At 37.6% G+C, this 17,552-nt stretch overlaps 1 protein-coding gene across 1 annotated transcript; it reads left to right on the plus strand.

The window, feature by feature from the left end:
• Positions 1-1,248: 1,248 nt before the first annotated feature.
• On the plus strand, positions 1,249-2,736 carry LOC139855650 (ammonium transporter 1 member 1-like). The gene has a single exon (XM_071844893.1). It carries the CDS (start codon positions 1,249-1,251, stop codon positions 2,734-2,736), a length of 1,488 nt encoding a protein of 495 aa, XP_071700994.1.
• The last annotated feature ends 14,816 nt before the right edge of the window (positions 2,737-17,552 follow it).

The raw sequence follows: 17,552 nt of genomic DNA on the forward strand, positions 1-17,552 counted from the left end.
GATGTAACCAAATGTAATGTATTCGTCCAGATGGATTAGGACGGGACACGACAGTAAAACAAACGATGTGATTAACCTTACTCGATTAGACAGAATAAGTTAATATCTTGGGTAAAAGCTAACTCCGATATCGACCGGAATCTCTATCGGAGTTGTATTTTCAGCTGGATAATGCTACAGTAAGATTTTTGGGCAGAGTAACAATAACGCATCCAGTTCTGTTGTTATGAATGACCGTGTGGGTGTATTTATAGATGTTTCGAGGGAATGATGACGTGACACATGTCCCTTTCATGGTCATAATAAACTTCACCAGATTCGAGGTCTGACGTGACACCTGTCCCTTTCATTGGCATAACAAACAGATCCTAACAAAGTTTCCTAGATTCGTGGGTTGATGTGGCATATAACCCGTTTGTGCGTCTGCTCCGGGACCAAGCGTGTGTTCCGGGATCAAATGCATGTTCTGGGACCAAGTGCATGTTCCAGGACCAAGTGCATGTTCCGGGACCAAGTGCATGTTCCGAGATCAAGTGCTTGTTCCGACTATGATATGACAGATGAATGTCTTCACTCTTGGTTAGGTAAAAGGATTTTACCCGATGTTTATTCCAAGTGCTTCTTCATGGTCTTCTCCTGGTCGGGTGTGACTGTAATCAGTTCATATATCCATCAGTAACATTCTTTGTAGGTATTTGTCTGATGACTAATGTGTTTGGTCGAGTAGACCTTTATTTGACAACGTAGTTTGTAAATCTTCAATACGTATATATTTAGCTGAGTGGAGCCGGTGGTTGACTCACTTGTCTGGGATGGGCTTACGTGGAGTCACGGCCAGCTTCAACCCGGGATACTCCATCTTGGATGTATATTTGAACGGTCTTCTAGTAAGTTTGCTTAAGTATATCCGAGAAGAAGCGCTCCTTCCTCGACCGTTATGCCGGTTGAATTCGAGACGGAATTTCGTCAAGTTATGAAAAAGTGTGTCGTATTGATACGAATTATTTTGCGTATCATCAGAGGTTTATAACAATATATAAATATATAGATATATAGATATTTAATCTAAATTAATTTAAAATAAATGAAAGAGTCAAAGAGGTTACACTTTCTCCACAAATTTTGTTCAAATCTTCAATCCTCTATAATCACTCCTAAAACACAGTCGTCGTCTATTCAGTTCCATTAAACAACTCTCCCCATCTGTTTAGCCATCCACCATCGCCGGAATAAAAAACACACTCAATGATGCCAACATGTTCCGCCGATTCACTAGCCGCCATGTTTGGCGCCAACACAACCAACGCTGCTGGCGCCGCCAATTTCATCTGCGACCAATTCAATACCGTTACCACCAAGTTCATCGACACAACATACGCCATTGACACCACTTACCTTCTTTTCTCTGCTTACCTCGTTTTCTCAATGCAACTTGGTTTCGCCATGCTTTGTGCCGGATCCGTTCGCGCCAAAAACACCATGAACATCATGCTCACTAATGTTCTTGACGCTGCAGCCGGTGGTTTATTCTATTACTTATTCGGTTTCGCTTTCGCTTTCGGTACACCTTCAAACGGATTCATCGGAAAACATAATTTCGCGCTAAAAGATATCCCTTCATCTGTGTTTGATTACAGCTACTTTTTATACCAATGGGCTTTCGCGATCGCTGCTGCTGGGATCACATCTGGATCGATCGCTGAAAGAACCCAATTCGTTGCGTATTTGATTTACTCTGCTTTTTTAACCGGGTTTGTTTACCCGGTTGTTTCTCATTGGTTCTGGTCCGTGGACGGGTGGGCTAGTGCTTCAAATCTGAACAACTTGTTTCTCGGGTCGGGTGTTATCGATTTCGCCGGGTCGGGTGTAGTTCATATGGTTGGTGGGATAGCCGGTTTGTACGGTGCTTTAATCGAAGGCCCAAGAATCGGTCGGTTTGACCATACTGGCCGATCGGTTGCGTTACGTGGTCATAGCGCGTCTTTAGTTGTTCTCGGGACTTTTTTGTTGTGGTTTGGGTGGTACGGGTTTAACCCCGGCTCGTTTACTAAAATATTAAGCCCGTATGAGTCGGGTAACTTTTACGGGCAATGGAGCGCAGTTGGTAGAACCGCGGTAACAACCACTCTAGCTGGTTGCACCGCGGCTCTAACTACTTTATTCGGTAAAAGAATAATATCGGGACATTGGAATGTTACTGACGTGTGTAACGGGCTTTTGGGCGGGTTTGCTGCAATCACAGCCGGGTGTTCGGTAGTGGATCCATGGGCTGCAGTCGTTTGTGGATTTGTAGCTGCATGTGTGTTAACCGGGTGTAACAAATTAGCTGAAAAATTCAAGTATGATGATCCATTAGAAGCTGCTCAGCTTCATGGTGGTTGTGGGGCCTGGGGGGTTATTTTTACCGGTTTATTCGCCAAAGAGAAATATGTGAATGAGGTTTACCCGGGTAAACCGGGCAGGCCATACGGGTTATTAATGGGAGGAGGTGTAAAACTTTTGGCTGCACATGTGGTTCAAATAATGGTCATATTTGGGTTCGTGAGTGCAACAATGGGTCCTTTGTTTTTCATTCTGCATAAGCTTAAATTGTTAAGGATTTCACCTGAAGATGAAACTGCGGGTATGGATATGACCCGACATGGTGGGTTTGCCTATGTTTATCATGATGAAGATAGTCATAAAAATAATGGTTTACCTACGAGGACGATAGAAACGTCTACAACTCCAACATAGGTTTAAGTTTTAGTCTTGAGTATTTCATTTGATATTATTTTTGTTATTAGTGTTGGTGATTTGATTATATTTTTTTCTAGTAAAGTGTTAGGTGTTTCGTAGGGATGGCACCCGCGGGTCGCGGATGCGTATCCATTGGATCCATCGCCCGTACCCTCGGATTTTTTGTCAACCCGACAACCCGCGGATCTTCATTATCGGATTTAATTGTGGATCCATCGCCCGTACCCGCGGATATCCGCGAGCTACGGATTTACCTGCGGATCTTTTGCATAAATTAGTACTACATTCGTATCTAAATTTTTTTTTTTTTAAAAGCTATAAATTTTATAAAGATAAACAATATTTACAACGTATGATGCGCATTACATACAAACAGGCCCTTTAAATTACATTTAGGCTAATACTGGAAAATGAAGAATGCAGAAAAGAGACTAAAACACGAGCCTGGCACATTTTAATGACTTAGCCAACCCCGGTTCTATTAGAAGCTACACCAATATAACTTAAATTACTCAAAATACGTTATACTAGTAGTCTAGTACTACTTGCACGCATCAAACTACTGGAATTTAATAGTGATCGATCACCAAATTTCTATGTTATTGTTTGAACTTTTTTTAAAAGCCAATGAATATTACAATAATGTAAGGATCCGCTGATATTTAACGGATATTTAACGGGTATATCCGCGAATTCTTCAAAACGGGTGTATCGGATCCGCGAATCGGATTTTACCCGCGACGGATGTAATACATCCATCACCCGCCCGCGACTCGCTAGCGGGTACAAGATTAAATCCATCACCCACCCGCGGGTAAAGATTTTTGATTGTATCCGCCCATCACGGGCGCGGGTACCCGCGGATCTCGGATTTTTTTAGGTCCATTGCCATAAGTTTAATTGTTTATATTAGATAATTCCTATAATCTTTAGATTATTAGAGTGTTCCCAATGGAGTAAGACCTTCATCTTAGTCTAGGTCTGTCACCTCAATGTCACCTCAGCACTTTCTTCCCAGGACTAATCAGGACTAACTCAGGACTAAACACTCCCAACAGTTACACCCTTCTTTTATATTTTTTTTTAATGTTTTCTTAACATTTAAATAATTAAAAGCAAATATAAAATATAAAACTACATTTTCATTAAAATAATAAAAATATTACAATTAATTAAAAAAACAGTTCGAAATTAAAAAAAAAACAGTACGAAATTAAAAAAAAACAGTGCGAATACAATTAAAAAAAAACTAGTCGTCGCTTGGGAGTGCCAATTCGTTCGCGTATTTTTTCTTAATCCTCGCTCGATAATACATCATCATTTCGTATTCGTCGGGAGGCAAGTCGCGTGAAATCGGTTTGGAAAGAAGCTTCAAACTTTTCAATATTGTTCTCGTCTCGCTTTCTTCACAAAGTTTTCCCATCGTTTTATTCGCGGCGAGTTAAGAAGCTTCGGCGGATTGAGCTATCTTTATCCGAACTTCGTCGGATGACATACGACTCGCGGCATCGGACGAGTATGAATCCCTTTGACTTTTGGCGCGACTTGGAGGGCGTCGGATGGGGTCGGTATCTTTAAGTAAATTTTCAAAGTGACTTGGGTCGGGGTTCGAGCTCGAGTTCGGAATCGGGTTTGAACTTGCCTCGGTTGGAATTGGATCGGCTTGTTTTCTTTTGTTTGTAGCCGCAATACCCTCACTTTTCATAAACTTTGGGAAATCCCTTAAAACACGCCACGCCTCATCAAATGCGAAATTTCTTCGGGTTGTATGTTTGAATTGTTTTCAGGCCGCACGCATAATGTCTTCACCCGAACAACCACTTTCTCACATTTTCTCAAGTTTGGAATAAATTCCAATCCAAATCTTCACATCTCTTTGCACTTTAGCTCATTTATCACTTATTTTATCTGCATGCCTTTTTTTCGAAACCAAAGAATTGTATTGTCTTCGGACCTCACCCCAAAAAGAATTATAAGTTTGATTGTTTCCCGCATCCGGATGTTCGGAAACGTAAACATACCGCTCGGCTAACACCTTGGTTTCATAGTCGGTCCAAGGTGTTTTCGGACACCTAACTTTCTTGCCTCGCGGATCGGGCACGGGTTCGTCTTCGTGTTCTTCATCGGGTACGGGTTCGTCTTGTGGCGTTTTGGGCACTTCATCATAATCGGATTCGTCTTGAAGTCATGGATAGTATGATGTTTGTTGAGATTGTTGTTGAGGTGGATGAGTTGGAAATTTTGGAAAAGGTTGAGATTGTTGGGTCGGGTAGTATTGTTGGTTAGTAAAGAATTGTTGGCTTTGATTTTGTTGGGTATGAATATTTGTAAACATACCCGTGTGGGGATTAGAGGGATTTGAATTTGCAAAACGAGAAAACCCCGCATTTTGTTGCGATTGTTCAAGACAAAATTGAAACATGTCATTTTCGACATTCGAGTCTTGAACCATTGGGCGTTTGCCTTTGCTTTTGGATGAAGATTTTTTGGAAGAAGACATGGTAGAATTTGGAAGAATTTGGAAGAATTTAGGAAGAAATTGTGTTTTAAAATGTGTAAAAATGCTATGAAATGGTATGTAAAATGGTAGAATAATGGGTGTTTATATAGGAGTGTATTTGGAAATATATATATATATATATATATATATATATATATATATATATATATATATATATATATATATATATATATATATATATATATATATATATATATATTTATTTATTTATTTATGTACAGTGTTGTAAATCTCCCGAGATCTCCCCCGAGATCTCGTTTTTAGAAGGCAACCGAGACGAGATGTTCTTCTCTCGAGATTTATCGGTAAACGGGGTCAAACCTTGTCAAAGCCACAATTTCTCAGATTTTCTTGCTAATTTGTAAGATTTTCTTGTAAAATTTGAAATTATTAAGATTTTCTCACTCATTTCTCGGATATTTTTGTAAATCTCGTAAAAACGTATATAAATATTCATATATTTATGTTTTTATATATATATTTTAAAAAAAAGCTATAAAGTCAACGTCCGAGATCTCCCCGAAATTATTTCGAGATGCCGAGATCTCCCTAAAAAGTCCAAACGAGATCTCCCCGAGATTCGAATTGTCCAACCTTGTATATATATATATATATATATATATATATATATATATATATATATATATATATATATATATATATATATATATATATATATATATATATATATATATATATATATATATATATATAGGGGCAGGATCAATGGGGAAGTAACCAATCGGGGGGAAGCAAAAATTTATTTTTTTTTCGTTTTTTTTTGAAATTTTTTTTCTTCCGGCATCAAGATCACACGAAAATATGAACATTTAGAAGAGACACTTCGTGATGACTGTTATTATTTAGGCGGGAAAACGATCGACAAAAATAACATTCAAGATAATATTGTTCGTGAAGAATATGAACGTTTTTTTTCCATGTTTTGTGAAGTAAAATTTAGCCCGATTTAGAGTTTAAGGTTTAGGGTTTAGGGTTTAGGGTTTGGTGTTTTGGGTTTATTCCATAAACCCAAAACACTAAACCCTAAACCCTAAACCCTAAACCTTAAACCCTAAACTCTAAACCCTAAACTCTAAACCGTTCGTGTTAAAAACTCAATCTAAATCCTAAATCTAAACCCTAAATCTAAACCCTAATCCCTAAATTTCTAAACCCTAATATCTAAACCCTATAAACCCTAATATCTAAACCCTAATATCTAAACCCCAATAGCTAAAACCTCAAAATACGCTCGAAAAACACGATAATTGTTATATATTACTTCTTCGAGCGTTTTTCTGCTAAAATAAAAACATTTATCACAAAGTGTCTCTACTAAATGTTCATATTTTTATCTCATCTATAATGTTCGTGAACAAAGTTTTTTCAAAAAACGAAAAAAAAAAGTTTTTGCTTCCCCCCGCTTCCTCCCGAATGGTTACTTCCCTCTTGATCCTACCAATATATATATATATATATATATATATATATATATATATATATATATATATATATATATATATATATATATATATATATATATATATATATATATATATATAAGAGCCGTTGGAATACATAGCCTTTGGTTTTTTTTTTCTAACGGCTACTTTTTGTTTTTTTTTTTAATTTTCATCGCCCTTGTAAATGATTGAAATGGACGCAAAGTTGGACGATGAGGTGGGTGGCACCTTGGGCGGCCCGCTGCCATCGGTGCCCAGGAGAGCTGCCCGCTGCCATCGACACCCAGGAGGGCGGCCGGCTGGTCGGCCCCCAGGGCGGTACCGTTGGGAACGCTCTTAGAATGCGTACATATCAGTTGATATGTTACATTTATAAATTCATATTTATTACTTTTTCCTTTTTGCTTATTCGTAAGTCTATGAATTTATAACACTGATTTGATAATTCCATACATAAGATGATAAGTGGGAAAACGTATTTATATTTCATATCTTGAAAAGTATATATACGCAATGGATCCTAGGAATAGGGTGGAATCTATAAATTATTGTTTCCCGAATGTGACGCCCCGTACAAAATCAACGTGTACGGATCATCAACAACATGATCTTTACACGGTTACAACACTATATGCTGTTTTAAAACAAGTTTTGCATTCATGAAAAGGTAACGTTTTTACCAACGTCAAATGTTTTACAAAGGATGACGTCTTTACCGACGTCTTTACCAACGTCAAATGTTTTACAAAAGATAACGTGCTTCTATGAATAGAGAGCATTAACATAAGTACGTGATACAAAGGTCATTACAAAGCCATTGTGCAAATGTAACATAAGTTGTGAATGCAAAGTAAAAGTTCCATGATTGAGACATCTCTAAACAATGCAGCGGAAGTCTAACACGCGAGTCTGTAACAGCAAGTCTATAGCACCAAGACTATAACACAAGTCTAACAGCGGAAGCAACAACGTCTAAGCACCTGAGAAATACATGCTTAAAAAGTCAACACGAATGTTGGTGAGCTATAGTTTTAATGTGCGCAGCAAAGTAATGTAGACCATGAGATTTCGTATTCAAAACAGTATCTCAAATCCGTATGATAAAGTATATGCTTATCCGTGGGCACTCGATAACTAACTTAACGTAAAAATAATATATCACTCCCTAAAAGTACACTTGGCAAGTGCGTATTTTCTCGAAGTATTAGACACCCGTTAAATGCTAGCGCGACTAGCCCGAGTGGGGATGTCAAACCTTATGGATCCATATCTAAGATTCGCGTTCACCGGTTCATAAACCAATGACTAAACGTTACCGAGCTAAGGGGAATCTTTGTGCCGTTATGTCACCCACACTGTAACAACCCGACTTTTTCCGTTACTATCGTTACTTGTCCGTTAAATATTTAACGGTGATTACTTAGAACTTTATGTGTTTATTTGAATTAAATGCATATTTAATCCTAGTGGATTACTTGAATTAATATGTTATATTAATTTATGAACTTATTTCGGATAGCGAAATAACTAGAAAACGTTACGATTAAGTTGATCGCCTAGAAAGCTTTTCAGTTTACGGAACTCGAAAGAACGACGAAATAATTATTTTCAATAATTATTGACTTTAAGAAAAACTTATTTAATTTATTATTTAATTAATGGATTAAATCCGGTGATTTCGCTTCAACGACTAGTTTACGTTCCGGAGACCCGATACGATTAATGGCACACGAAACGGACCACGCGCGTACCAGGAAATAATTAAAACGAGCCCAGGAACACCCTTGTAGGGCCATTCGGCCGACCCCATCCATGAACTCCCTTGTTGGACTTAAATTTGAGCTAAAAAGTCACTAGTTGCATGTTTAAGCCCTAACCTAATTAAGGAAATAAGTATATAAGGCATTTAATCAGAACTCGTCCACCCCTAACCCACATCCACGAAATTTGCAGCCCCCAAACCCCTCTCCCATCATCGATCACCATCCCCACAAGAACACCACTCAAAACTCAAAATTAGAACAAGTCTCGTGCATTAAAGTTGTTGCTTTCTTCGTCCTCTACGCGATAGTACTTGCAATTTGTGATTCTAAGGTATAATTGAAAACCTTACTCTTATTAGATCTGATTTTTGTTCAATTACATTGTGTAATCAAGTCTAGTGCTCAATTAATGGTGTCTTGTGTTATCATTTATCGTTTAATTGCTCGATTGATGTTGTTTGCATGAAAAACGAATTTGTATTTTAATGATCTGATAAAATTGACTTATGAACTGAACTTGGATGATTATCTAGAAGGATAGAGATCAAAAAAGTATTGAGTTTGGACTTTGATTTTGCATGATTTCGTTATCGTATGTTCAAGTTATGGTTAATCGAAGTTTCGTTAGGGTTTCACATGTAATCCGAATTTTCTGAGTTGTGAGCTTTATGATTTGGCTAATTATAAGTGTACTACTGTAATCCTTGTGAAAAACCATGCTGTTAGACTTAATATTTACATTAAACGCTTTTGTAATGCTTCCGATACGTCAAAACGAAGATTCGTGTTTTAAAGAAAGCTGAAACTGATTTTAATGTTACATAAAAATTGCTAGAGTGAACTAGGAGTTGATTGAGACTTTGATCTTCTGTAATATGTTATTCTAAGTATTCGTTGACATATTTCATTTGTATGCGAACTTGCGAAAACATGATTTGCCATGAGATATAAGCTCGTCTAAGTGATGTGTCTTATTTGTTGATTAAAACTGATAGGTCTGTAAAGGTTTGCTAAACTGTACAAATTGGCTAAATCAATGTTTCTGATTATTTTACCACTAAAACTTTGAGATGTTTTGAGATGACTCCAATTTTCCGTTCATCAAAATCTATTTTCTATATTCTTTGAAAAATGTTTAAAAACTGACGAGCGGGCAGAAATTTCTGTAATGAACTATGAATAGACCCTTTCTGATATTGGACTTTTATTTATCGTATGAGGCTTTGGCTGGACTTTTTGGAATCGATTTTAAGTGTAGTTATGATCTGGAGTTGTTCATGATTTAATGATTTATGTGCTATGAGCTATAGTTGGATCTTTCTACGATGTACGAATTTCTAAGGCGTTCTTTAAGGTGCAAAAGTGCAATATGCTTAATTATGACTTGTAAAGTGATACTTGACCTAGGTTTGACTTATTGATCATGTTTGCATGACCTACTGAGATTTTTTACTTTAGTTGACCACTTTGACCGAGTTGACTTTAGGGTTGACTTTGGTTGACTTGCTTGGATTAGTTGACTTTTACTTATTCGTTGAGTCTGTCTGAGCACTAGGACTTTGCGTACACTATGGGTTGACATAGTATGACCTATATGTGTATACTTAAGATGACTTACGTGATTAGGTTGCGTTGTTCGGTCGAGATTGTTCCACTACAGTACGTTTTGCTAAGATATTTCAGTGCTTTTGCTAAGGGAGTCTACAGTCCCTACTACGTTTTTACAAGGATGAGATGCATGTTTTTTTTACAAATATTTTACATATTAGGTACAAGTACTTAAATGACTATACATATGAGTTCAGATCAAAAATCCCTTAGCTTGATTACATTAGTTATTTGTAAGCTCGACTTATAGGGATGGTACCGTTAGGTTTGACAAACCTCACCGCAACATAACTGGTGCTTATTTTGTTGTAACTCGTACACTTGATCGGTGTATCGCCAAGATAGGGTAAACTGAAGACGTGGGCTCGGCCTACGTAAAGGTTAAAGCTTTATAATCAAGTGCTCATGACAATGTATACTTTTCCTATGATGTTTTCTAAGAAAATCTTGTGGCCTAACTTAGGAAATGATTTCCTAAACCTGTAGTTTCACTCAACATTTTTCGTTGACATTTTGCATGTTTCATCTCAGGTACTTAGAGGTAGTGCTTCCGTTTATCTGAAGTTATTATGCTGTTTGCTGCTAGAACTGGACGGCGTCCAGCATATTTATCATTTTCAATTCAAGAACAAACATTCGCATTTAAACTATTTTATTTCAAGATGTTTTGGGTTCATAGACCTTAGTTATTTATGTCAAACATTTTCCAGTTACATTGTTTTTAATAAATGGCTTTGATTTGATAATTAATGCGAATACTTTTCGGAAACGTCTCATATAGAGGGCGTGACCGCTAACTGTGGGACCAGGAGATAATATTCCGTTAGTGGATTCTGACGGGGTATTACATTTAGTATCAGAGCAGATCGGTTACCTAGGACTAGGCTGCATTAGAGAGTCGAACGTTAGGACGTCTAATGAGTCTAGACTGTAACCTTAGACTCTCTAAGTTATATGAACTCTAGTTACGTTAGTTATTATCTTACTTGATTTCTATAATGACATGATTACTAGATGAACTAACTTTGTGTTTTATTTGAGTGCTAGATGACTTCTTCCAATCCTATTATTCTTACCGACTCCGACACAGAATCTGAGGAAACCGTGCAAGCGCAAGGAAATACGATACTCGAGTTTGTAGATGATACCGAGTCGGAACCCAAGATGGAAACCGAGTACTAGGATGAGCCCAAGGGAAAGGAACTGGAAGAGGATCCCGAGGAAGACTCGGAACCCGAATCCGAATCCGAACATGACTTACCCGATTCACCCCAGTCACCTTCTGTTAAACCAGACTATGTTAACCCCTATGGACCGAGAGGCCACCGTAGGATACCGAAAGGACCTGCTCGAGGCAATAACCCATTTTGTAAGAGTTTTCGCAATGACAGTCAGTCGCTTAAGATGTGTCAACGTCACCATCCCTATTATGCTTCTACATCTACTTCTAAGCCTGGTACCTCCACAGCTACTGCTAATGACAACAACCCTAGTGACCTCACGTTGCGATTCGAGAATTTAGAGAAGATGGTCAAGTATTTGTTGAAGGAGCTTCAAAAACGCAAATAGAGATCGCTCGTTTAGACTTGTTCCAAGCTATTGAATACTATTTGAATATTACTGTGTATTATTTGATATTCGCACATACATTGCTAGATGTGGTTTTACTTATGTGGTTTTGCTTATGACATGAGAGGATATGTTACTTTTGTTGGTTATGCATGATGTTTGAACGAGATTGTTATTACATTAAGTGTTGGATTCATTAATGATTGATCATGCTTAGTGTTACTACTACTAATGTTAATTGGTGATAATGCTACTAGTGTACATTGTCCTTACTACTGCCACTACTACACGCTATGTATCGCTATTACTTTTTATTAGTTCTACTAAAATCGCTATGATTTAATATTATCTACTATGCATCGTTCCGTTGCTAGTATATTTTGTATATGTCGATTTCATTGACACTAACCGAATGTGTTATCTTGACCAGAAAGATAATGCCGCCCAAGCCAGTTTCCCAAGCTGATGTTCGTCGGTGGATCTCTGAAGGATTGACCGAGGTCGTGGCAGAACTCAGTAATGGAACCAACAGCAATAATGTGAATGCTACCAATCAGCGAAACCAGGATGCAACCAATACTCAGAACAATGGACAAGCAGGGTGTACGTATAAGACCTTCTTGAGTTGTGAACCACACTCATTTAATGGCACCGAAGGTTTGGTTGGTTTAACTCGTTGGTTTGAGAAGCTTGAGTCAGTTTCCTGTATCAGCGGTTGTAGAGATGCGGATAGAACGAAGTTTGCATCATTTAAGCTATCTGATGGCGCTTTAACATGGTGGAATACTTATGCAAATTCCGTAGGTATGGATCGGGCTTTTGAGACTCCATGGGAGGATTTGAAACGACGGATGATCGAAGAGTATTGTCCCTACACTGAAACTGTTAAGATGGAGCGGGAACTCCAAAACCTAAAGCTAGTAGGTACAAATCTGGCCAGTTACAACAAGAGATTCTTTGAGCTTGCTCTCATGTGTCCGCATATGGTTACTTCCAAACGCCGCAAGATCAATCTTTTTGCAAAGGGTTTGACCGAGAATATTTAGAGTGGTGTGATATATATATATATATATATATATATATATATATATATATATATATATATATATATATATATATATATATATATATTCGAAGCCGAGAACTATATAAGAGGCTGTTGAGATGGCTAGGGAGTTGATAGACCAAGTTGAACAGCGAGGAAAGACTCCTACCTCGACTGAGACTAAAACTTATGATAACAAGAGGAAATGGAACAACAATACTAACAACTCGGGGAAGAATTTCAATCAACAACCCTTTAAGAAACAAGATACTGCTAAAGGCAACACTGCAACTCCGAATGCTAGTTCTGGTTATAAGGGAAGGTTTTCGTTTTGTGCTAAGTGTAATAGCATCACCCGGGAGATTGTACGAGGAGGTGTGATAAGTGTAAGAAGAATGGACATGTGGCTGCTGAGCGTAAAGTTGGAACGAATATGTGTTATGGTTGAGGAAAGGAAGGTCATTTCCGGAAGGATTGCCCAACTGCTAGTAAGACTGCTGAACCTGCTAGAGGAAGGGCTTTCAACATTAACTCTAATGAAGCTCGTGATGATCCTAAGCTAGTCACTGGTACGTTTCTTCTCGATAATCAACATGTTTATGTACTTTTCAATTCCGGAGCTGATAGAAGCTTTGTGTCTCGAGATTTTTGCCATAATCTTAAGAAACCTGTATCGTCATTAGAAAACTTATACTCTATAGAACTAGGGAATGGTAATCTAATGAGTGCTGATAAGGTTTACCGTGATTGTACTTTGACTTTGGCTGGAATGTCATTTAAGATAGATGTGATACCGATTAAGTTAGGAAGTTTCGACCTTGTGGTTGGAATGGATTGGTTAGCCGAGAATAGAGCCGGCATCGTTTGTCATCAGAAGGCAATTCGCATACCTGTTATCAAAGGTGAACCTCTAATGGTGTATGGAGAGCGAAGCAATACGCCGTTACATTTTATTACATGTTTGAAGGCGCAAAAACACATGAGAAAGGGTTGTCTTGCTATGCTGGTTCACGTGAGCAAAACTGAATCTGAAGGCAAGAAACTCGAAGATGTGCCCATTGTTAGAGAATTTCCCGATGTATTTCCAGATGAGTTACCCAGTTTACCACCGCATAGAAATGTAGAGTTCTAGATTGACTTAATTCCCGGAGCAGCACCAGTAGCGCGTGCACCGTATAGACTTGCACCACCAGAATTGCAAGAGTTATCTAGTCAACTGCAAGAGCTTTTAGACAAAGGATTCATTCGACCGAGTTCTTCGCCATGGGGAGCTCTAGTACTGTTTGTGAAGAAGAAGGATGGATCTATGAGACTCTATATTGATTACAGGTAGTTGAATAAGTTAACTATCAAGAATAGATATCCGTTACCTAGGATTGATGATTTGTTTGATCAATTGCAAGGATCAGCATGTTACTCTAAGATCGATCTGAGATCAGGTTATCATCAGATGAGAGTGAAAGAGACAGATATACCGAAGACCGCTTTTAGGACACGCTATGGTCATCATGAATTTATTGTAATGCCGTTTGGATTGACGAACGCACCAGCTGTGTTCATGGATCTCATGAACCGTGTGTGTAAGTGTTAGGACCCCGAAGTTGTATAGTGTTAATTTGAAATAAGCTTAATTGATGGTTCCTTAGAAGAGGGCTATATAAGGAACCTAAGTAGTCCTAATTAGATAGCCATTGCATTGTAACTGAGTTCTAGAAGCTGTGGAATGTAAATCTTGTTAATTCTCTCTAATACCGAATCTCCTTCACACTTACCGAATCTCATTCTAACTTGTCTTTTCTTCTAATCTCAACATGATCTGACCTATCATTTGGTATCAGAGCTTCCAGGGAGTGATATTACATCACTAGATCGATCCAGAGATTGAAGATTACAGAATCTGAGCGCTCTCGGTATATTAAATTAGATTCGGTATAATCGAATTTGATAATCAGACGTTCAGATTCCTGTGATAAGTTCAGCGAAGGTGTATTAGGTTGATTAGAAAGAGTTTTAATCATCATTACAGCTTTTTAACATCAATTATGGAGAATCAAGTTGATTTTTAAAGTTCGTAGCTAATGATGGAATTTAACAACTTTAATAAACAACATGTTCTTAAAATATACATATTCATAAAACCATTTTAATGATTTAAAGAAAGCGGAAGCATGAATATAAGTTCATGTTAATTCGTTTAATCATTAAGTTAAACTCCATATTAATATCAAGTCATGAATCATGCTTACATATAAAACAAGTACAAGAAGAAGATTATTACCTCCTCAAGTTAATTGAGGGTGATATTGAAGAACAAGAAGGTGATAGAACCTCAAGCTATTGTGTACCAACACTACCCTTAAACTTGTTAGGAATTAAGACCCTTAATCACCTATGAACAAGCTCAAAAACCTTTGCTCCTATACCCAATTTTCTGGATAGCAGTAGGTTGAAGAGATGAAGAGAATGCAAGCCTCAAAAGCATGAAACCTCAAGAGATTATACCCCAAACTTGATACCAACACCTAGTACTTATGTTAGGATTAATTGACACTTGAAAAACTAGCTTGCAAAGAACAAAATGAGCTTCCTTTTGACCCTCAAAGGCCACGGCTCCAATCAGCTGTAGAAGCAGTTTTTTTTTGCACTAATACTTGATGTCTTTGCATGTGTGTTGTGGTATTTGGTCAAGGAGCATGCTTATAGAGACTTGGAAAAGTATTGCACATTCAATGAAGAATCTTGTGCATGCTCTTAAACTCCCCATGCCACTACCATTTTAAACACATATAATATACTTGTGGAATATAAAAACTGAATTTATAAAATCAGTTTTTTTAACATGATTTTATAAAACACATTTTATAAACTTGTATATTATTTGTTATGTATATTTTGTAAAACCAATTTTATAAAATGTAACATAACTTTAATAAATTATTTAACCTATAAATAATTAAATCCTTGTTACATAAGTTATTCCATAACTTATATAAACGTATCAAGTATTATTATTTAAGAAACCTTTTCCTTAAAATTCAGGTGTTGCGTATTTAATCAATGATCCAATAGTTAAGATTAAATACCTATAAGGTGTCGGTAAGTTTGTTATTGGGTATGACCCGACTTGGATCATAACACATTAGCCACATTAATTTAATATGTCTCTCGGGCATACGAAATACCTTCAATCTCCCACTTGCACGAGAAACATAAGAAATTAATGCAAGTGATGGATACCACCTAACGATCGTCCATCACCCCCAACATGTTATGACTTTGTGCCATTCAATAACATCATCCCTTTCGAGTTCCCATCTCGAATATGAATAGGTGAATCTTTCATTATTTCCTTTCATCCTAGATGTCATGTTAAATCCAAGAGACACAGAGTGATCACTCTCTTCTAGATTTAACTTTATCAGGCCTTAGACATCCGACTCTCAACGAATAAGAGGGATAAATTCCATCTTGACTACATACGTCCTAAATATGTACCTTGCATTATACCTGAGCTCTTCCTTATGAACTACCATATTTCAGAATAGCGAAGGAAAGAATCAAGGCACAATACTTGGTAAATATCTGAACCCAATATGTATCTCAGGTCAGAGGATACAATGATATTCGCCTTTACTCAAGATTACATGTGATCAACCACAAAGGCTACATTTAGTAAATCTTGAGGGCGGGTCTTCCAATATTTGCATCCCACAAATATCTATGAACCTTGGTAGCAACCTTGCCCCACATTCAGTCCGTGAATGTATACCAATCCAAGTTCATAATAGTCTAAACCTCACACTTGTTCCCACGAATGTGATCGACTACGGAATTTAGAATAATTACTTATTCATGGATAAAATATGCAAAATAAGAACATGACTCAAAATAAATTAATACCATAATTATATTAATGAGTTTGAACAATTTCGTTCTGTTACAATACTTAAAACAGATCATGACCAATCACTAGAATATCGAAGCCCTAAAGCACAAACATGTCCTGCATGTTTTGATCCATGTAAGAGCTTCGTGAGTGGATCCGCTATGTTAAGATCTGTGTGAACTTTGCGAATACATATCTTTCCTTTTTCAACTTCATCCCTTATGTAGTTGAATCTCCGCTCAATGTGACGGGTCTTTTGATGAGCACGAGGTTCTTTGATTTGAGCAATCGCACCCTCGTTGTCACAAAAGATCTCAAGAGGGTCCTGAATGGAAGGGACTACTCCTAAGTCGTCGATGAATTTCTTCATCCATGCGGCTTCCTGAGCTGCCAATGAGGCGGCAATGTACTCTGAATCTGTAGTGGATAATGCAACAACATCCTGTTTTGAACTCTTCCAAGAGACCGCACCTCCATTTAACGTGAAGACATAACCGGACTGTGATCGAGAATCATCTCGATCAGTTTGGAAGCTCGCGTCCACGTAGCCCTTTACGGCAAGTTCCTCCTCACCAGATCCATATATTAGAAACATATCCTTACTCCTTCTAAGGTATTTCAATATACTTTTAACCGCAATCCAATGACTGTTTCCTGGGTTATTCTGGTATCTACTTGTCAAGCTTAGGGCGCATGACACATCCGGTCTAGTGCATATCATTGCATACATGATTGACCCAATAGCAGATGCATAAGGGAATCTCTTCATCCTCACCTGTTCATCTTTCGTGGTAGGGCACTGAGATGAACTGAGAGGCATTCCTCTTTGAATAGGTACTAAACCACTCTTAGAGTTCTCCATCTTGAACCTTTTCAAGACCTTTTCAATGTATGCACTTTGATTCAAACCTATCAGTTTCTTGGATCTATTCCTGTAGATCCCAATCCCCAAAACGTA

The sequence above is a fragment of the Rutidosis leptorrhynchoides genome, chromosome 6 (genome assembly GCF_046630445.1).
Source record: "Rutidosis leptorrhynchoides isolate AG116_Rl617_1_P2 chromosome 6, CSIRO_AGI_Rlap_v1, whole genome shotgun sequence".
NCBI classification, from domain to species: domain Eukaryota; kingdom Viridiplantae; phylum Streptophyta; class Magnoliopsida; order Asterales; family Asteraceae; genus Rutidosis; species Rutidosis leptorrhynchoides.